The sequence below is a fragment of the Sceloporus undulatus genome, chromosome 7, assembly GCF_019175285.1.
Source record: "Sceloporus undulatus isolate JIND9_A2432 ecotype Alabama chromosome 7, SceUnd_v1.1, whole genome shotgun sequence".
Lineage (NCBI taxonomy): Eukaryota > Metazoa > Chordata > Lepidosauria > Squamata > Phrynosomatidae > Sceloporus > Sceloporus undulatus.
In genome coordinates, this window is record NC_056528.1 from 32,847,084 (window position 1) to 32,868,279 (window position 21,196).

Genomic DNA, 21,196 nt, shown 5'->3' on the forward strand with positions numbered 1-21,196 from the left:
GAACTGAATGCAGACATTCCACATTTTACAAAAGTGCCCATCCAACATCCGCAGGGGAATTTATACGCGCATAAACTCATCTGCAGAATTTTGGCCACAATATTCAAAGCTTTAGTAAAAACAAAACAAAACCCAGAGGGAATCCACACACTTGGCTGGCCATTTTGCTGCCTGAGGCAAAAGACATGATGCTCTCTTGTACTAAGGCACACCAGAGTGCCAGTTGGATCTTCTGGCTCGGATTGAGGATAATACCAACTTTTGTTTCCTGGGGCCATTGCCTAATTCTGTTTAATGCTAGGGCTGGCTCTGTGCTAGCATGGCCAGCTTTTCAAAACAGTCAAAATTCATGATATTCACGGCTGGTGGCCAGAAAGTCACTATGAACAAACTGTGTGCTCCCTAAATACTAAATTGAAAGTATTGATGAGTTAACTCCTCGAGATGGACGGGTGCATTGTGTTAACACATTGCCTACATTCAAAAACTACATGATGCACACATTTCTGTCTTTATGGATGGTCAACATCCCAAAATGCAGGATTTGGGGCCATCTTGTTCAGATTATATAAAAGAAAACAACAACAACTTTCCAACCCTCAAATAAGGGACATCACTTATAATAAGGGACACCTGCCAACCCTAAAAGAGGCAAGCTTTTTGGCCTTCAAATAAGGGACAACTCTTATAATAAGGGACACCTGCTAACCCTATAAGGGACAACCTTCCTGGCCCTTAAAATTAGGGGCATCCTTTATAATAAGGGATACCTGCCAACCCTATAAGGGACAAGTTTTTCAGCCCTCAAATAAGAGACGTCTCTTGTAAGAAAGACGCCTGACAATCCTACTCTGCATACTCACACTCAATGCAGGGGGAGGTGAATTCAGCTATTAGTGGTTCTCCTAACCCTTCCTTTGCCTGAAAACAGTGTTGAGGGATCACAGCAAACTCCAGAGAGCTCAGTTTGTGATACTCGAAGAGGCACCCTACAACATTAACCAGTATGCTGTGGTGGCCTGGGGCATATTCTCCTCCATCGCAAGGCCACTGTGTTACTGTGCTCTGCGTCTTAAGTGTGGGACAAAATTATTACTATCAAGAGCCAGTGTGGTGTACTGGGTTGAGCGCTGGACTATGACTTTGGGATACCAGGGTTCGAATTCCCGCTCAGCCATGAAAACCCATTGGGTGACCTTGGGCAAGTCTCTCAGCCTCAGAGGATGGCAATGGCAAACACCCTCCGGAGAATCTTGCCAAGAAAACTCCTTAGGGTTGCCATACGTCAGAAATAACATGAAGTCACACAACAACGACACTATTACTACAGTTGTGAGCCTTCGAGCCATTTCCAATTATGAGCAACCCTAAGGCAAACCTATTGTGGGGTTTTCTGGGGCTGAGAGTGTGTGACTCAACCAAGGTCACCCAATGGATTTCCATGTCTCTATAGAGTTGTAGTCCAACTCTCAACCCATTACATCACACTGGCTCTTCCACTATTACTATTATTATTATTATCATGAGAGAAATCTATCTCATCTTCCTGATTATCTGAGAAACAAAGTGCAAATTACCTTTGGTTTTTACCTGATTGCAGTTCAAGAAACCACTCCTTTCCATATCCCTGCCCCCCAAATAACCAATAAATTAAGTAAAAGGCATTTGAAAAAGAGCCAAGAAAAGGAAGAGGGAAAGGGAAAAGGCAGATAAAAGTGTTCTTCCATGTCCTGTAAGGTTTCCACTCAGCAATCTTCATTCTGGGCAGCAACCGGTGGATCGCAAAAGTCCATATTCCTAGAAGAAGGTGCACTGAGGTACCAGAAGCTGGAGGCAGGTTCAGAAGACTCCGGGGGCAGAAGTGGGATGTTTTTATAAAGCAACCCTCGCTTGGCTGCCATTGGCATATTGACTTCTTGAAGTGGGGAGAAGAGGAAAAAAAGATCACAGCCATTGTCGTTCCTTTCTTGTTCGAAACAGAACAAACCCAAAACAAGTAAAACACACACACAGAGACACACACAAATATATATATATATATCTAAGGAGCGAGAGGAATCCAACTCTACAATTCCGCTTCCCAGGAATACCTGCCTTCATGTCCAACCTGCCAAGGGTGGCGTTAAGAAATCAAGCTAGGACCGAGGATCTCCGGCCGGTTTCTTCCCTGACACATTCATCGGTTTGCTTCAGCAACCGCCGAACTAACTTCTCTAATTCTTTCCTGGACTTCAGTTCTTCTTCCAAGCATTGCTTCATCCGTTTATTCTCCTACAGCATCGGGGCGGTTTGGGAGCGGGAGGAAACAAAGGAGGAAAAGGCCAACGTTTTCCATTATTTCATCATTTTTAACGTTGTCCCAAATGCAAAACCTGGAATGGATGCAACACCCCACTGACATGGAAGCCACCCAATATCATTTCTTCTACGACACCTTTTTTAAGATGTGACCACAACTCATGATGTGGTACTTCTGTCTGACATGACAGTAACCCAGCATTCATTCCTATTACCCCACTTGTCCTACCAAAGCAGCATATATGTTTCTTCCCTCCATTTCACAACAACCCTCTTAGGTAGGTTAGGGTGAGAGGCCTTGACTGGCTTAAGATCACCCAATGAACTCCACAACTGAGCGTGGATTTGCACCCGTGTTTTTTCAGTCCAAACCCAACACTTTAACCACACCGCAAACAATGCCCAGACATTTTCCAGGGTATCTTTTCAGCAATGAGAGCTGCAAACCTTTTCATTTAGTTGTTGTTTGTTGTTATGTGCCTGCAAGTCGTTTCCGACTTATGGCAACCCTAAGGCTATGAACCTATCATGGGGTTTTCCTGGCAAGATTTATTCAGAGTAGATTTGCCTTTGCCTTCCCCTGAGGCTGAGAACATGTGATTTGCCCGAGGTCACCCAATGGGTTTTGTGGCCAAGCCGGGAATCGAACCCTGGTCTCAGTCCAGCACTTAAATCACTAAGCCACAAACAAACCTCAATGACAACTTGTTATCTGCTACCCTGAATTTTGCACTTCTGCAAAATGGTTGTGGTATGTGTGTGCTGGGGATGCTTTCGATTACCTGCTTCAGTTCCTTGACCTCATCTTTCAGTGCATAGACAGTGTCCACAAGGCTCCTAGAAAAAAAGCAGATTGCACAAAAGGGCTAAAGGACAGTGGAGACAAAGTCTTGTGTTGCAAAAAGGGCTGTGATCTAAAAAAAATTGTTCTCATCCCTATGGCCTTTTTGGCTCTGTCAAAAAGAAATCTGGCCCTCAAGCTGAAACAGATTCATCCTTCTTGCTTTTAGATGATCCTTTGAAGCTCTCCTTTAAGCGCCCTCAACCAAATGAGCATTGGAGGGCTATGGAAGAGAAGGTCTTTCCAGTGGTGGCACCACATCTATATAATGCTCTCCCCAAAGAGGCTTGCCTGATGCCTTCACTGTAGTCCCAAGATCTTTGCATTTTCACAGTATATTTATCTGAAAATTACTTGCGAGCGTATACTCTATGGCCAACATCTGAATGCATGCACACAAACACATGTCTGGAATTTGTGTTACTGAGATCTACAGTTGCTGGGTTTCCCCCCCTGTTTTTCCCTGCAATTACAGTCATCCTTTCACATTTGCAGCTTTGACTTTTGCGAATTTGATTAATAGATTTTTTCTACGAACCTCCAAATTCCCCAGCATCACTTTATGGTCAATGTCTACCAGAAGTTGAACTGGAGGATCTAGAGATTCCTAGAGAAAACACTTCTATAGGCCTTTGTAGGTTCTCTGGTGCAATTATATGGTTAACTTCTGGCAGATGTTGGCCATAGAGTTGCTCTGGAGGACCTAGAGATTCCTAGGAGGGTTCATTGTACTGTTGTTTTGTTTTACCTTTGTCTTTTATGGTTTTTCTTTGTCCAAAATCCTTCTCGTAAACCACCCAGGTGAGCATTCCTCCCCAAATTCAACTCATTCTTCCCCTTTGCATCTGAGGAAGCAGACTCGAGTCTACAAAAGCTCATGCTACCAACTTCTTTCTTTCAGTTAATCTCAAGGGTGCTACAAGACCCCTTTGCAGACTTACTTTTCTTCTGTGATTGTTTGCCCATTGCTTCGCGTTTCCTCAATTATGATCTTCTCTTCCTCTGGAAGCAGGACTTGCGGGACGGATTCTTTACGGGAACCTGTTCGCAAGAGAGATCGGAGAAATACTATTTTAGACGCACAGAATAAGAACAAGAACATAGGGACCTCCACTTTTTCTCTCCCTTCAGAATACATTTCCTTAGACCTTGGCCTCCAGACAGCTGTCTAAAGCAGTCACAACAATTCAAAAGCATCTGCACTGTAGGAATGATGCAGTTTGATACCACTTTAAGTGCTGTTGTTCCTATGGAAATCTTGGGATGTGCAATTGTACCTTTAGCCTTCTCTGCCCAAGAGTGCAGGTGCCTCACAAAACTACAAATCCTAGGATTCTGTAGGATGGAGCTGCGTCAGTTAAAGTGGTGTCAAACTGCATTATTTCTACAATGTAGATGTATCCATCTAATACAAGATATGTTGCTTGAAAATCCCACACACATCTTCCTCTATCTGAATGTATTTTTTTAAATTTGCCATCTCTACATCTCCAACAAATGCTTGTTTCTCTGTTTCCATTCCTTCAGAAGATGTTAACGCCTCACCCAGGAAGCTGCTTTTCTGAAATGTGCAGCAGATTAAGTGATATCTTTTGAGCTTCCTATCCAAAGCTCATTCGCATCCTGAGATTACCATCAGTTTTGCTCTCCGTGGGTTGGGAGGGGAGAGAGAACTGTGAAGCAAGGTTGTGTTGTTACTCTTCCGCTTTCCGCATCTCCTTTGCACCCATGTTTGCCTTGTTCTTTCTAGATGAGCTTGAGAAATGCATGCATGCAAGAGGAGCCAGTGTGGCATAGCGGTTTGAGTGTGGAACTATGACTGGGGAGCAGGGTTCGAATCCTGGCTCAGCCATGAAAACCCATTGGGTGACCTTGGGCAAGTCACAGTCTCTCAGCCCCAGAGGAAGGCAATGGCAACCCCGCTCTGACGAAACTTGCCAAGAAAACCATGGAATAGGTTCATCCTAAGTAGGAAATAACTTGAAGCCAAACAACATACATGCACAAGATGACACTAACACTTTCTTGTGCTCATGTACTATTGGCTTGCAGAAGTACCAGCCAAAAATGATGCTGTTGCATCTGCCTAATTTCCAAAGCACACATATCATACCACTGGCTGGTACCTCTTGGCTTGAGGGGTGCCTCCATGTTCAAAGCCACAGAACTGCCTTTTAAGCCACCAACCTGAAGTAAGGGTCTGTTGGAAGCTTGCTCCGGTGCAATAGGCCTCGATCACTTTCAGGATCTGAGCATCTTCCTCCAAGGCAGCAGTACCTGGGAAATGTGACCAAGAGGATTAACTTTTGGGTCAGGATGGAAAAAAATATTTGAAAACAATTCAAAAAACAGTTGGAAAGCATGTTTCCAAAGTGTCCACAAGCCCTGACGAGAAACTTTGCCGTACAGGTGTTATTCTACGCAACATTCACACATTGTTGTTTTGCACATAGAACAGTGTTTTCTGCACAGGGGATAACATGTTGCGCACAGAAGCAGCCTTTTCTGCACAGAAAACAATATATTTTGCACAGAAAGTAATGTCTCCTGTGCACAGAACTACCACATGCAAGTTTTGCACCGAATAATCCCTGGAGAGTCCAGTTTTTGAAGGCTTACTTGCAGCAAGAAGAGAATGGCTAAAATTACTCATTGCTTCCTTTGAGAAAAATTCATTTAAAAATGACATGTTTGCTTTTTAGACAAATAGTGTTTGGCTTCCATTGCTTTCAGATTTTTAGGGCAGCCTCTAAGAATGACAACCAGTTTTGCTAAGGAAATAAGTACCACCTTGTTCTTTATTCTTGACATATCTTGGAAGGAACACGTTAAAAGTAATGCTGCTATGCATTTTTAGTTTTAGTATTTAGTAACAAGTGTTCGCTCACATTACAATGAAGGCAGTAAAGAGTAACATAAGTCTGGAACGTTAGAGCAGGAATCATTAGCCCTCCCAATATTGTTGGACTCTATGGCAAAAGTTCCTTTTTGGGTTCTGGTATACAGAATCCCCTGGTCAGTACAGACAGGGATTATCTTGGCTGGGGGATTCTGGGAGCTATAGTTGAAAAAGTAACTTTTCCAAGCTCTTAAGAGGAGCTTGTCACCCCATGAAAGAATCAGATTGAAAAATCCACCAACTTGTATCTCAACCTGTTAATACATAGTAGGAACATCCCAACTGCGAGCAAGTCATCGCAATGTGTTGGCCTACAGTCCCCATTATCCCCAGCCAGCAGAGACATCCCAGTTGAGGAAGACCGCTTTATAGGATGCTTTGGTTTTTGTTTTGGCAAATGGAGTGAGAATGAAAGACGTACTTTTTCTAATGACAAATTCCTCATCTGATGGTTTCCTCTCAGTTTTCCTTTTGGGAAGAAACTTTTTCATCGTTTTTGGACTCTTGCTGGAATCCTGCATTAATAAAGTAGAACCGATTAAGTAATAATGCCATGGCGGGTGTTATGGCGATTCAATTAAATTCTAATGGAAACAAGCTACTTTCTAAAAAAAAAAAAAAAGGACTGATAGGAATTGAAGTCCAAAACATCTATAGAAAGATGGGCAAATTTGGCAGGTTTTTAGGGGCTCCTTTTTTGTCTGGGTCTCTGTGGGACCATATTTTGTTGCCCCAAATGTCCCCGCAATATTACACTAAAAGTTGCTTTTAAACAAGAATTAAAAAGTGCAGGGAAACAGGTGCAACATATTTAAAAGGTGAGTTTTTGCTCTTGGAGATTTCCGAAAGAGGCAGGACATTTATTTGGGCCAAAGAAAGGGTGGTCTGGAGAATCTGGACAGGCTGAGGGGCACACAAATTAATTTGGAGACCACATGTGGCCCTGGGCCTCCCACTTTATTCACTCCTGATCTAGAGATAGAACTAGATTTAGACCTGTTACAGACTGCCAAAATAAAGCTGCTTCGGGTCTCTTTGGAGGTATGCTATTTAAATGATGCATAGGTCCTAAGAGTCTGGAGGTCGCGCCAAAGCCACACTCCATTCCTAAGCACTGGAGTGCAGCTTTGGTGCAGCTTCCGGATTCTTAGGGTGCATGCATCATTTAAATAGCATACCTCCAAAGAGACCCGAAGCAGCTTTATTTTGGCAGTCTGTAACAGGCCATAGATTCAGATCAAGATCAAGATCTAGAGGGTGCAATTCTAGTTGCCTGGACTAAACCAGCAACACTTAGAGCAAGAGCAGAAATCATGCAGACATTCTTGAACTGCAACTCCCATCAGTCTGAGCCAGCCTAGCCAATGGTGAGGGATGCTAAGTATTGCAGTTAAGGGCTGTACTTAGCCAAGCCTACGCTAAGGTCTAGGCCAGTAGTAATAGCCCTTCAGTTGTTTGGTTATAACTCCCATCAGCTCTAGATGGCACAGCCAATGGTGAAGAATGCTGGGCTTTGCAGTTCAAGATCCGGAGGGGTGCAGACTCCCCAACCTTTACCTACAGTCCTAGACAGGGTCTATGTGAAAATATTTTCAATGCTCAGAATATAAAGGGAGCAGAACTGTCCTTTAGGCCAGAGGTGTAGCTATGGAGAGCGGGCAAAATGAGGATGCTGATTTCCTTAGATAAGACTTCTCACACCCAAAAATAACATTTCCCTTCAGTCCCCAAATTTCTAGCTCGGCAAAAATGTAATACCTCTGTTGAGCGTTTAGAAATGCAATTGGGGTCCAAAGAAAAGGGGGCAGGCAAAGAGACCAAGGGAATGTGAACCCAGCAAATGGAAGAGAATTGAACCATTTTCAGTGTCTCACTCTCTGCAATGCTAGAAATCTAAGTGGTGAAATAATCCTTATTTGGGGGACAATGCCCTCATTTTATCCGTCCCCTGTTGCTCCAGCCCTGCTTTACACAGATGGCCGTTTGCAACTGATGGAACGTCTGAGTAAGCATAGATAGGAATGAACTGTTAAACAAACAAAAAAAATAAACTTAGTTTGGAAAATATTATATGTACCGGGAGGGGAAGGGGAGAATCCCCACCTTTTCTTTATTAAAGGAGGAAGATAACGTCGCAACTGGCTAAGTCACAGAGAGGCTTCTAGCCTTACCTTCAAGATGTAAGACATCCGCTAGGAATGAATATGTAAAGAAAGAGGAGACAAGTGTGAGATAAGAGGGTCACGGTTTGCCAAACAGCTCAATTTGTTCCATTCTGTCCCCGGAAAATACAGTGTGGGTCCCATCTCCAAGATATCTCATTATATATATGCAAATATTCCAAATTCCAAAATAACCCAAAATCCAAAACACTTCTGGTTCCAAGCATTTCAGATAAAGGAGACTTAACTTGTAATAACCTTTGCCATTTTGACCATGTAAAGCACATGTCACCCTTTATATGTATGAAATGTTGGATGGTGTGTCAGTCTGAGCTGTACAAATGAGAAATTTTTGCTATGTCTTATTGCTCTCGTTGCATTTATTTTATTGCAGCGCTTTATACTATATCTGGCATTGAACCCATCTCATAAAAGACAAGGCAGGAATATTATAAATAAGCAAATAAAAGAGCCAAGGAGGTTTTTTTGAAGAGTCAGGGCAGCCGACACAGTGTCGATTTTCAAAGGGAGGCTTTAAATAGGACATGCGTCCTGATGACCCAGTTTAAAGTGAAACGAGAATACGCAACGTGCATGCAAGCAGTTTTCGGATGCTTCCTGAAAGTGGACAGCTGTGGGAAAAGAAACCGCACCATCTTCACAAACTCCCCAAACTGTGAAATCACCTTCCAGGCAACAAAATGAGGACAACTGTAAATAAATGTTTCCTCATCTGCACTAGATAAATAATGCAGTTTGACATGGCTTTAACTCCATCCTATGGAATACAAGGGGATGTGTTGCCTGTCGTCGTATGGGGCCTTCAAGATAGTTTCATAGGGTGCCACTTTTAAAAACATAGAAAAAAGTTACAGTAAACCAGAATTAAAATTATTACAATATTAAATCAGACTGCATATAAATAATAAAATATAATTAAAAAAGTGTGTAGGGGGGAGAAGTGTTTAAAATATTTTAAAAGAATGTATGTATTGATTTATGGCAACCCCAAGAATTTCCTACGGTTTTCTTATGCAAGGAATGCTCAGAGGTGGCCTTGCTGGTTTCTTCCTTTGGAATGGAGCCTTGGCGGCCTCCCATCCAAACACTAGCCAAGCTTTGCCCTGCTTAGCTTCCAAGATCAGATGGATCTGGTGCCTTCAGGGTGTTTAGGTCCCTGTATGAAAGCTTAGGGAGAACAAAATTGTGCTTTGTGTTGCCTCCTACCTAACAATTAGCTTCAGACTATGGCAATCAGCAAGAGTTTTGTACTACAGAGATTTAAGTCAAAGGCAGAAAGATTGTGAAAAGTGACTCATTTAAAAAGGATCACTGAAAAAGAACGATCAAAGGAAGATGTTGTTTGTAGTTGCATTGTTCTGGGGTTGTGATATAAGCTTCCTGTATGATGCAAATAACTTCCCCCAATTTCCTGTGGGGCTACGATTTGCATGATGCTGTATTTTGAGGCAACTTGGATTGATTTATGTAAATGGGAGATCAAGTTTACTGCCTTCACAATACATCAAGCTTCTAGAAGAACAGTAATTCAGAAAGAGACTTGATGCTTAAAACTCCCAACATCTTACACGATAAAACAAAACAACCCCAAAATGAACATTAACGCTTATAAATTGGAGACTTTGGGCACGTCTGCACCGTAGAAATAATGCAGACACCACTTTAACTGTCGGGGAGCCATCCTACAGAATCCTGGGGTTTGTAGTTTTGTGAGGCATCAGCAATCTTTGGCAGAAGACTTCGTAAAACTGCAAATCTCAGGACTCAATAGGATGGAGCTACGGCACTTAAAAGTGGTGTTGAACTTGCATTATTTCTACAGCGTAGATGCAACCTGAGTTATAGGCAGACCTTTTAGAAGTGTCACTTTCACGGGCCAAAGAAAGTGACCATAAAATTGCATTGGAAGACCTACAAATGCCTAGAGCATTGATTTCCATTAGGTCCTCCAATGCAAGTCTGTGGTCAACATCTGCTGGAAGTTGACCACAAGATTGCACTGGAAGACCAACAAATGCCTAGAGAATTGTTCTTTCTAAGAATCTCTAGGTCCCCCAGCACAACTTTGTGGTCAACATCTGCTAGAAGCCAACCACAGAATTGCATTGGAGGACCTACAAATGCCTAGAGAATTGTTCTCTCTGGGAATCTCTAGGTCCTCCAGTGTGACTTCTGATGGACATTGACCATAAGGTTGCACTGGAAGATCTGGAGATTTTTAGAGGGAACATATTAATCTGATCAGAGAATAATTAAATCCACTAAAGTCAAAGCTGCAAACGTGGAGGGATGACTGCATTTACCCTGTGTTGTTTACCACAGAATAAGAGATAAACAGCAAGACTTAAACAACGGATGCAACACATACCCAAAGCCCCCATGACACTTACCTCTTTGTAGCTGAGTGCCACCGAAGGCCGGAGAGGAGGGGCGGGTCGGAGGCAACTTAAGGTCCAGGGCTTAAGGATTTTCGGAGGCTCCAGCGGGCCTCGCGATTGTCCGGTAGAGCTGAATGTCTGGCAAAATAATGTATTTGCTTATTAATTTGGTCAGTTTTTCATCGGTGTGCTGCCTTTTCAAGCCAAAGTGCCTCAGAGTGGTTAAGAAACACAGCCAAACAGTGATTTCAATGTACTGAGCTGTATTTGTTTAGATTCTTGTTTAGGGAACACCTCTGGATTTTTGTTCGATCTTGAAAGGAGAATATTCATTCATTCATTCATTCATTTATTTTTGTGTTTAAATAAATAAAATATACAATACAATAAAAATAAAATAAAAATAAAAAGCACCAACATATCTATCTATCTATGAATTATATTATATCATCATGATCACCATCGTCACCATCATCTTCATTGTCATTTTTATTGAAATAAAATCTATCAAAACTTAGAAAAATTAGTTTTTGGGGGGCTGCAAACCCTACAATTCTTGTATCAGGTGGAAGATTATGGACTCTCTCTCTCTCTCTTACCGAATGGGGGCTCCATGAGTGTGTCTTGGAGAGGGTGCCGCTGGACGCTGTCCCTCGGGGCAGCCTTTGCAAATGGTCAAGCCATTCGTGCAGGTCGTGGCTGCTATTGCAGTGGACCGTGATGCGGTCTATCATGCCTCCTGGGAGAAGGGAAAGGACCAGGTTATTCATGGGGCAAATCATTTCCCAGGGTCCCACAAAGACTCTGTGAAGGTTGCAAGTTCAGCTGGCTTTGAAATGGACTTAGAAGAGCCGTCCTAGATGCAGCCTTGGACTAGTTCAGTGATTCCCAAACAATGTTCCTCTAGTTCAGTGGTCCCCAAACTTGGGTCCTCCAGGATGTGGACAACTAGAGCAGTGATTCCCAAACTTTGGTCTTCCAGATGTTTTGGACTTCAGATCCCAGAAACTTCAGCCAGCCTGGTCAATAGACAGGAATTCTGGAAGCTTAAGCCCAAAACATCTGGAAGATGAAAGTTTGGGAATCACTGCTCTAGTTGTTTTGGACTTCAGTTCCCAGAAGCCTCAGCCATCAAGGAGCTGAAATCCAAAACACCTGGAAGACCAGAGTTTGGGAATCACTTGTCTAGATGAATCTCCAGACCTTCTCCAGAAGCACTCTTCTCTTGTTGAGTCAATCTGAAAGAAACATCAGGGCCCATCATGCCATACATTAAATGGATGCGCCATGTGAAGAAGTCCTTCCTTTCCCTTTCTTATTGCAAGATGTGGTGATGGCTGCCAACCTGGATGGTTTTGAAATGGAGTGATACTCACTAAGTTGAGGCCTAGCAAGACCGGCTAGTAATTGTAGCTCATATATGTATTACTCTCAAGCACCACAGTGTATCTGAACTACATCATTCTAGCAGTTTGACATCACTATTAACTATCATGGCTCCATTGTTCTAGAGCATCTGAGGATGTGTAGTTTGGCGAGGGACTTTGAATTTTCTGCTAGAGAGGTCAGGGGAGTCTAGAAAATGGGTATTTTTTCATGCTAAAAAGGTATATCTTTAGGTAAAAAACATGCATTGTTAACATTAAACTGAAACTTCCAAGAGATGCAGTTCATCCTCACTTGGGTTTTTTTGCCAGCGTCTAGGAAATATGACTCTAAAGGAATTGAGGTGTGTGTGTTGGGGTCACAAAACTATCTGGGGACCATATGTTACCAAGGATCACCCTTTGCCTCCCCTATAATAAATATTTCAAAAAAAAAAAAAACCCCACATACATTTAAGATGTAAATAGCCCACTGACCTGATATCTCAAAAGCATGCTCAGCCCCATCCACATCTTCTAGTTTTGTCACCACCATTCCTATTAAAGGGAGCTTTCCCTACTCCCCAGGAAGAAAAGGGGGAAAAAACAGAATAAAACTACGCTATTATAGCAATAATACTATGATCAACCTGTATTACGGTTTTTGCCTTCTGTAAATGGTAAGGCTGTTGCTCAGTGAAAAAAATATTTTGTAAATATTGAATTAAAAATGTACAAGAGGAAAAATAGAACAAGGGCATTAATATCTGGGATGATCATTCTCTCTCATTGAGTGCATAGTTTTGGAAGGATGTACATGGCGCACTAAGTGTGTGAGCTGGATCAACTGAATCCAGTCTGGTGATCAAATGGCTATCGCATCCAACTTACTCTCACATTTAATACTTATTTCATAGAATCATAGAATTGGAAGAAACTGATGGGCCATCAAATCCAGTCCCCTGCCATGCAGCCATCCAACCTCTTATTACTATATTATTTAAAAATATAGTAACAACCATTTTAAACCATTTAGACATTGAAGGAAAGAACTTTTCTACCAATATCATATAGGAAAATTTCAGTTTCCCCGTAACTCTTTCTTTAACTGTTCCCAAGTCTATTCTACTTCTCCTCTAATCCAGTTGTGCTCTGTTTTGCTAATCAATTTCCATTGCATTTCTCCTGCTTCTACTTTTTTCCTGCTGAGTATTACGTCTGCTGAGTATCACTGTTTTTAAAATATAAAATTGTCATATTTTTTGTTTATTTTCATGGTTTTATTTGAATATTTCTTAAAATTTGGCCACATCTCTGGGGCAACCCAGAGTATCCCTCCTCGACTCTCATTGCAAAGCCCGATTCTTGGGGGGCTGTTAGAAATGCATCCCACTGAGCCCCATCATCGCAAGTCACTTCCCTTCGAGGTCAGAACAAGGCACCCAATGTTAACCACATGGCTGGGCATCTTGTTTTGATTCTGCTTTGGTCAGGCCTCATCTGCAAACCTGCGTCCAGTTCTGGGAACTACAATTCAAAAAGGATGTGGACAAGCTGGAGCATCTTCTGCTCACCTGATACATAAGAAGGTTCTGCTCACCTGATACATAAACCCACTCATCCGGGGACTTGCCGAAAGCATCAGCAGAACATTTGCAAACAACATGAAATATCTTTCTTCCTTCTCCTGCAAGAGAAAAAGGATAGTCACACTCTGGCACAGTGAAACATCTCTCACAAAAATCACAATCTGAGAAAGGATCCGAATGTAACAGCACCAGGCACTACATAAACAAGCAAATGTTCTTCGATGGATGCTCCCCTCCGTCTCCATCCATCCCCCAGGCACCACTTTGCAGGGTGTTTCTTGCTTTCAAACGTTTTGAAACTAGTTGCTTTTAAACACTTTGAAACTAGTTTTGAAATGGTAGAAGGTAATATTTCTGTGTTGAAATATTATTTTCTGTGCAAACAAACAAACAAACAAAAAACCTTTTCCTCCTGTGTAGAAAAGTACTATTTTCTATACAAAACAACCATGTTCAATTTACAGAATAAGTCCCAAAAATACAAACATGCTTGAAAAATTGTGTGGTTTTGGAAGATTTTTTTTCACATCTGGAAAAAAAATTACTTGTTTCTTCCTTCAAGAAGAGACATTGTGAGCTACAGTATGGTCAAGATGACTAAACTTATTAATGAAGGGGAACATACAGTCTAAGAGACGCTGCAACAGTTTGCTTTGCCTGAGTCGACTGGGAAGGGCAAATTCTGCCTCCTCCTGCCCTTTCCTCCCCCAAACTGACTTATTTGAGTGCAATCTATTTTTGAACTAAGTTTGCAGCAATTGAAGAAAGCTGAGGACAAAAGTGGGTGGGAGGGAGAGAAACTGGACATTTTAAAATCAGCTAAGAAAACGGGATTGCAGAGGATTAATGAAGATCGTCCCTGTCAGATCAGGAAAGTTGGAGGATATGCATTCAAAACCATATTTTGGGAATAGCCTCTATGTTTCTAAATCCTCTTTTAACAAATAGAATAGAATAGAAATTTTACTTTTTCTCTGCCTCTCCCGCAGGATCGAGGCGGCTCACAACCCGATAAAATATAACAATAAATCAGTAAAATGCTGCAATATAGTGAAAATACAATAAAATACAACAATACGACATAACCCATTATCCCTCTCTCCACCCCAACCCCTAATTCACAAAAATAGTAATGAAATAACATCTAAATTAATTAAAACAAACAATCAAACGTCAAGGAGATGGGCATCCTGGGGTTCTCCATATGATAGTCCATATCAGTGGGCCAGTATCCTTGAATAAGGAAAGAAGAAATGGATGTGGAACAGAAAGAGCAAGCCCTTATAAATTTTGCTCTCAAGCCTCGCGTCTCTCACCTCGCTTCCTCCGTACTGGACCATGACTTGTGACATATAAAGGATGCTTCCCATTGACCTGATATCATCGCCTTCCCATCCCTGGATGGACTCTGAAAGGATCTGGAGTTCGAGCTGCTTCCTCTTTCTCATCTCCTGGCACTGGGACTGGCAAAAAAAGGAAACAAGGGTTAGGTTACCAGAACACAAACATTTTTTAAAAAGCACACCAGGACCTAGAGATGTGCTTTGGATTCGGACGCAAACACGTAATCCAGATATGAACTGGGTCATTTGGGTGGGTACAGGAGATAGCCAAACTGAAGCAAAATTCTGCAGTAACCAAAATCAGGTTCCAGGTTGAACATGGATACTAAGCTGTGGGAAAAAGTGGGATGGCAGAGGATTAATCAGGACCTTCCCTGCCAAATCGGGACAGTTGGAGGATATGAGATGGCAGGGTTAGATCTAATAGGCTAACATTACAAGAAGGGACATTTCAGTTGAATTTGGTGGTAAGAACAGTTCAACCAGGGAACCATTAGTTAAAGGGGTGGAGTGGAGGCTTTCTTTCTTCTTCTCTCCCCAAAGCCCTTTTAGAAGAACGCAGAGAACCATCTGGTAGCAAATAGCAATGCTCTAACTATGGCTTTCCGGAGGTAGGAAGAGATCATCTACAACCTTCCCGCCAAGTCTCTGATTCTAATTATTCCATCTGTCTTGGTCAGCCCAGCGGAAGGAGCCAATTGGAATAATTTATTAAAGTGAGAAAGCAAGACTGAGAGAGAGAGCTTGAGCACAGAATCTTTGCAAGGTCTTTTACAAAATCCCTAAAAATACCGACACATTTGTTTAAAGGCTGTAGTCTCTGTGTTGCAGCCACCTTAAGTAGGTCTGCAGTTGGCCAAATCTACCTTGAACACTGATACAAAAGAAAGGTGAAATATAAACAGAAGGTTTGGGGAACCACCACCGACTTGGACCAGTCTTGACTACACTGAGTTGCAACAGCTTCAGGAACTGAACCCAAAACCTTTTAAAAGCAAATCTGATCCTTCACACCATAAACTATGGTTGTCCCTCCATGCTTCTAAATTCACTCAACACTGTTTTCAATGCAATCTTCCCTCCCTCCTTGACAAACAGCTTCAACCACTCCTTTTCTCCACTCTAATTTTATTTTGCATTGATCTTTCACAGAGGAAGGAAGCAGCTTCTCCTCTCTGGTTACGAATGAAAACAACAGAAGAAATGGAGGGGAAGAATAAAAAAATAAAACCCTTCCCTTTCTAAAAAAAATATGCATCTAACTGAAATCTTTTACTGGAGAAACAGCCCTGCCTGGCGGATACTTAAGGGCCTTGCCCTGAGACCTACCACAAGAGTCTTGAAGGATGTGACAGCTTTCAAGACGTCTTCGTGGTCCGGATGTGCCTCCTGGGAAATGAGACAAAACTAGAGTCATTTTGCAAGGTAAGTGGAAAGGAGTGAGAACTGCAGAAACTCTGCCCGTCCCTAGAAGCAAACTAGTACAAAGCAAATACTTATTTGGAAACTAAGTTGGGTTGGGTTTGGTTAGTAGTTTGATGGGAGACCACTGGAGGAAATCCCATAGATTGTCAGGTACAGGGGCATCAATAGGAGAGTGCAGGGAGTATGGACCGCACTAGGTGACATCCTAAGGGGGGTTGGCAGCATTGCTCCCCAAATGTCTGTCTTTTGAGAAGAAATCGGCTATGGCATTCGCCCAGTCCTTTTAAAACACTGGCACTCAGCGGAAGAGAAGGCATAAGTGGGGCAAGACTCAGTCAGTGGGCAGGAAAAGGAGAGGACTCAAGTTTTTAATTTTAAAATTTTCTTTAAAAACATTACATCTTACTGCATTTTCACCACATGAAACTATAAACATGTATACACATGTCGGCTGTGCATAAGATACTGTAATTTCATGGTACAGTTGGCCTGGGTTCTTTATCCATGGATTCAAGCTTCCACTGCTTGAAAACATTTTTTAAAAAATATATGAATTCCAAAAAGCAAATCTTAATTTTACCATTTTATATAAGGGACACCATTTTACTATGCCATTGTATAAAATGGGACTTGAGCATCCACAGATTTCGGTATCCACAGGGTCCTGGAACCAAACCCCAGCGGATACCAAGGGCCCACTGTATAATTTTAATTTTACTAGTTTTTATGTGTATGTCACAACTATTGCCATTGCATTCAGTGATATATGGGAATTATGATTTACAAGTAACATTAGTGCAAAGAAAATTACTAAGGATTCTGCATGGTGTGGTATGGGAGGAGGTCAATGTAGGGGTGAAATCATTAATTATCACAGTGGATGATGCCAACCCTATTGGTGCCAATGTCAGGTAGAACTAGGACAGAATCCTTCCTTAAAACCTGAACAGATGCTGCTACCAATCAGAGTTGACAACACTGGGCTGGATGGATCAAGAGTCTAATTCAGTCTAAGACAGCTTCCTATTTCATAATATTCATTCTTCTTAAAAATAAGGGAGATGTGTTTATCATACAATTTGCAGATTGAAAAGGGGAGGCATGGTCAGAAGAGCAACCAGCAAAGAACAGGGTGAATTACTATATTTCTAAAGACGATGCTGTGATGGTTAGATGGTTAGATCTTGGGGCCAACATTTGAGGAACTGCAAAATTCATCAGCAACCCAGCAACGCAAGGAAGCCAAGAACACCATTTCTCAAGATGGGACCAGCGTGGAACGATCCATCTCCCACTTCTCTTTGCTGACAGACAAGAATTGCCTAGGTTTACCTCCATGTGTCGCTCGAGTTCCTGCAGAAGAGAGATGTATTTATCCAGACGTGTGAAGGGCTTGCTGAGGCTCATGGTTAAGGTCAAGATCCCTGAGCACGTTGCTCCTTGGAGCTCCATGAACTTTTCTAATTCGTCACTAGAAGCCAAAAACACCATGAGATGTGGAGCTGGATAGGACAAGACGGCCATCCTTATGTTTTCTCGTTGAAGCCATTTTTAATGTCAGAACTTTGGAGTCATAGGTTTCAGGTAACACAGCCATACCAATGACAACTACGGACTATTACAAAGGGTGTATCCACACTGCAGAAATAAAACCACTTTAGCACCACTTTGTCATGGCTGCATCCTATGGAATCTTGTAATTTCGTGAAGCACCAGAACTCTCTGACCTACCAGGATGAATACCTCACCATACTACAAATCCCAGGATAACTCTGAACGAAGCCATGACAGTAAAAGTGGTGTCAAACTGCTTCACTTCTCTAGTGTGGCACCAGCCAAAGCCATATTTCAATGGCAACATAGCAAGTGGGGAAACAAAGTTATGGTATAGGCGTAATATGTAGTGGCTTATAGTGACATTTTAAAATAACTTAGGGCATTTTGAAGCATTTTAAAAAGTATTCTTCAATTTTGATGCCATTAATTTATCAATCCTACTTTTAAATAAAAGAAGAATTAAAAAGAATGAAAAAGGAATGACCAATATAGCTAGTAATGCAAGAAGCTACTTTCTCAACACTGTAATGATCAAAAGTGCTGGATTACTTTTCAAATGTTACAAGGCATAGGATCCAATCACTTTTTTTAAAAAAGGAGTTTTCCAAGGTCTGTTTCATTTTGTTTTAAGGTTTGTGCTTTGCACTACTTAGTAAAGTGGAAAGCAGGAGGAGAATAAAAGAGAGTGAGACTGCTCTATAGGATTCAACCAAGGAAGACACAACTGCCCTGAGTTTGCAAGACCTAAGAAGGGCACTTGATGACCACAGTTCTTGGAGGTTTCTTATTGCTATAGACCAGTGCTTCTCAATTATTTTCTGTCATGCCCCCCCTAGGAAGAAGAAAACATTTCGCGCCCCCCGCATGACTGTAAATAGTATCATTTGTCTATAAAATTGTTATAAGTACACCTCTGCATAACAGAGCCTCGCGCCCCCCTTTACGGAGCCTCGCGCCCCCCCTGGGGGGCCCGCCCCACTATTTGAGAAAGGCTGCTATAGACTGAGGACAAATTGGTGGCATTTAGCAAAAAATGTTGTTATTACCTGTGCTGGGTCAAGACATTGACAGCGGAAGGGTGGTTAGCACAATAGGAGAGGTATAGCGATCTGAACTGGGTCATTCGGTGGATGAAGCAACCTCCTACTTTTTGCTGATGCTCCGGAAGCCTATGGAGGGAAAAATTGTTCCAGTTTATGCACAGGGTTTCAAGCACTTAACTTTTAGTTTCCCCAGATTCTTGGGACTTCAACTCCAAAAATCCCCCAAACAGCGTGCCGGGGATGCTGGGACTTGGAAACAGTGGCAGCTGGTGGTTTTTACATCAGCGAGAGCCAGCTTGATGTAGTGGCTGGAGAGTTTCCAACTTATGGTGACCCTAAGAAAACCACTGGGGTTTCTTGGCAAGTTTCTTCTTCAGAGGGTGTTTCTCATTGCCATCCTCTGCAGTTGAGAGCGTATGACTTGCCCATGGCTGGGTTGGGATACAAATTCTGGTCTCCAGAGCCACAGTCCAACACTCAAACCACCACCGCATACTACAATCCATTAGCTAAACAAACAAACAAACAAACAAACAAAAAATCCCTTCCATAGAACACCAGCAACAACACCTTGACAAAATGCAGGCTTGTGACTAACATCATCATTTTTTTCTCCTGTATGATTTTTAACATCTTTGCCTATGAAGAAGCCAGTGGAGATTGGAAAGCTTGCAACATGTGTGCATTTTGGTGGCTGATGTAAGGTATTGCTATTTTGTGGATTTTGGATGTTATTGTACTTTGCTATATGGCCAACACAACTACCCCTGGATAAGTTGCAGACAGATTAGATCATTTTAGCCAAGCCTGAAAAATAATAAAAAGTCCCCGATGCGACTAGCTAGTACATCTGCTCACAAATCAGATGGGATTTGTAATCCTTGATGTTCATTGGGGTAGCTAGGAGCCTGGACTCTTTTGTCCAGCTTTCCCAGGGTGAGACAGGAGCTGCTCCCCCAAATGTCCCTTTGTTAGAGTTCTCTGGAGTCTGCCCCATTTCTCAAACTTTTTAAAACCTGCGCTAAGAAGGATCTTAAATGTTTGCATTTCTTCTCAATTGGTCATCTACCGGTAACTGTGCAATTGCTCTCTCCCTCATTGATGCTGAGCCCCATTAAAATGTAACTTAACTTCATCACTTCATTTAATCCTTTGTTGCCTGGGAAGAAGGCTATCTGTGACGTTTATCACAACACTACATTATCACAACATTGCATAAAGGATTCACGCAACCTCACTTAAAGTTATAGCAGACTATTCCAGGGACTCGGTCTCCTGTCTTTTGCATGTATTTTATTATAATAACATATATTTTCTTATGTGGATTGTCCTGGCTCTCGGTCAAATACAATGAAAGGTTGCCTTCTTGACTTACTTGGCACATTCTTCCAGAGCCTGGTTAAGGTTTTGCTGAAAGGCGCAGATCTCATCTACGTTTCCAAGTAACGACGCAATGTCCACGGCGCTCAACCTGGATGGATTAAAAAAGAAAGAAAAACCTGAGAAGGCAAAGAAAAACAGCATGCAAAATGGCAACTGTGGCTACATCTACACAGCACTATTAATGCAGTTTCATGCTTTTTTAACTGCCATGGCTCGATGCTGTGGAATCCTGGGATTTGTGGTTGGTCGTGGCACCAGAGCGCTCTGGCAGAGAAGGTCAAGATCTTGTAAAACTACAGATCCCAGGATTCCATATGATGGAGCCATGGCAATTAAAGCAGTGTGAAACTGCCTTATTTCTGCAGCCCATTAATAAAAGAGATGAATTTCTAGAGATGCTGATCTTACTTGTCATAGGACTGGAGAGGCCTCAAGTATGTACTTAGAAGTGACTGTAGCTCCTTGGCGTAGTCTCGCTCTGTTTCCAAAATATTCTGAAGTACCTGGAGAAGCAGGTGAGCAAGAGACACCGAATTAAGTTATTATGAATGAACCAATCTAAATACATCAGGATCTAAATAATCTGGAGCACATTCACAAAAGAAAAGGCTGTTCGGATGGAAAACGGAGGTTGCAGCAATGTGATGGGTGCCATTCTCTGTAGTTCCAGTTATTTTAAAGTCATATCTGTACTGTAGAGGAGAAATGGTGACCAGATTCCTATGAAACAAACTTCTTCTATCTCTTCTTTGGCCAACCATAAAGTTATTTTTTTAAACAGAGCAGACTATATCCAGCTGACCTGTTAATGAGAGACTTTTGGAAGGTGCTCCAAAATTTTGCAATATCCATCCAGGTAATAATCACAATATTTTTTTAATAAATTTGTTCAT

The 21,196-nt window shown here is 42.0% G+C and overlaps 1 protein-coding gene across 4 annotated transcripts in view; it reads right to left on the reverse strand.

Annotated features, from left to right (window-relative positions):
• Positions 1-1,908: 1,908 nt before the first annotated feature.
• Positions 1,909-21,196, reverse strand: part of ARHGEF6 (Rac/Cdc42 guanine nucleotide exchange factor 6) — a 44,111-nt gene continuing 24,823 nt past the window's right edge. For all 4 annotated transcript variants that reach the window (XM_042478985.1, XM_042478987.1, XM_042478986.1 and 1 more), the window contains 16 exons: positions 20,712-20,806; positions 20,296-20,391; positions 18,924-19,046; positions 17,653-17,791; positions 16,225-16,284; positions 14,869-15,015; positions 13,564-13,650; positions 12,462-12,540; positions 11,199-11,338; positions 10,612-10,737; positions 8,210-8,230; positions 6,460-6,553; positions 5,327-5,416; positions 4,081-4,180; positions 3,081-3,135; positions 1,909-2,271 (listed from right to left, as the gene is read on the reverse strand). In XM_042478985.1, coding sequence (XP_042334919.1) covers positions 2,131-2,271; positions 3,081-3,135; positions 4,081-4,180; positions 5,327-5,416; positions 6,460-6,553; positions 8,210-8,230; positions 10,612-10,737; positions 11,199-11,338; positions 12,462-12,540; positions 13,564-13,650; positions 14,869-15,015; positions 16,225-16,284; positions 17,653-17,791; positions 18,924-19,046; positions 20,296-20,391; positions 20,712-20,806 — 1,593 coding nt within the window. In that variant the 3' untranslated portion in view covers positions 1,909-2,130. The remainder of the gene's footprint in view (positions 2,272-3,080; positions 3,136-4,080; positions 4,181-5,326; positions 5,417-6,459; positions 6,554-8,209; positions 8,231-10,611; positions 10,738-11,198; positions 11,339-12,461; positions 12,541-13,563; positions 13,651-14,868; positions 15,016-16,224; positions 16,285-17,652; positions 17,792-18,923; positions 19,047-20,295; positions 20,392-20,711; positions 20,807-21,196) is intronic.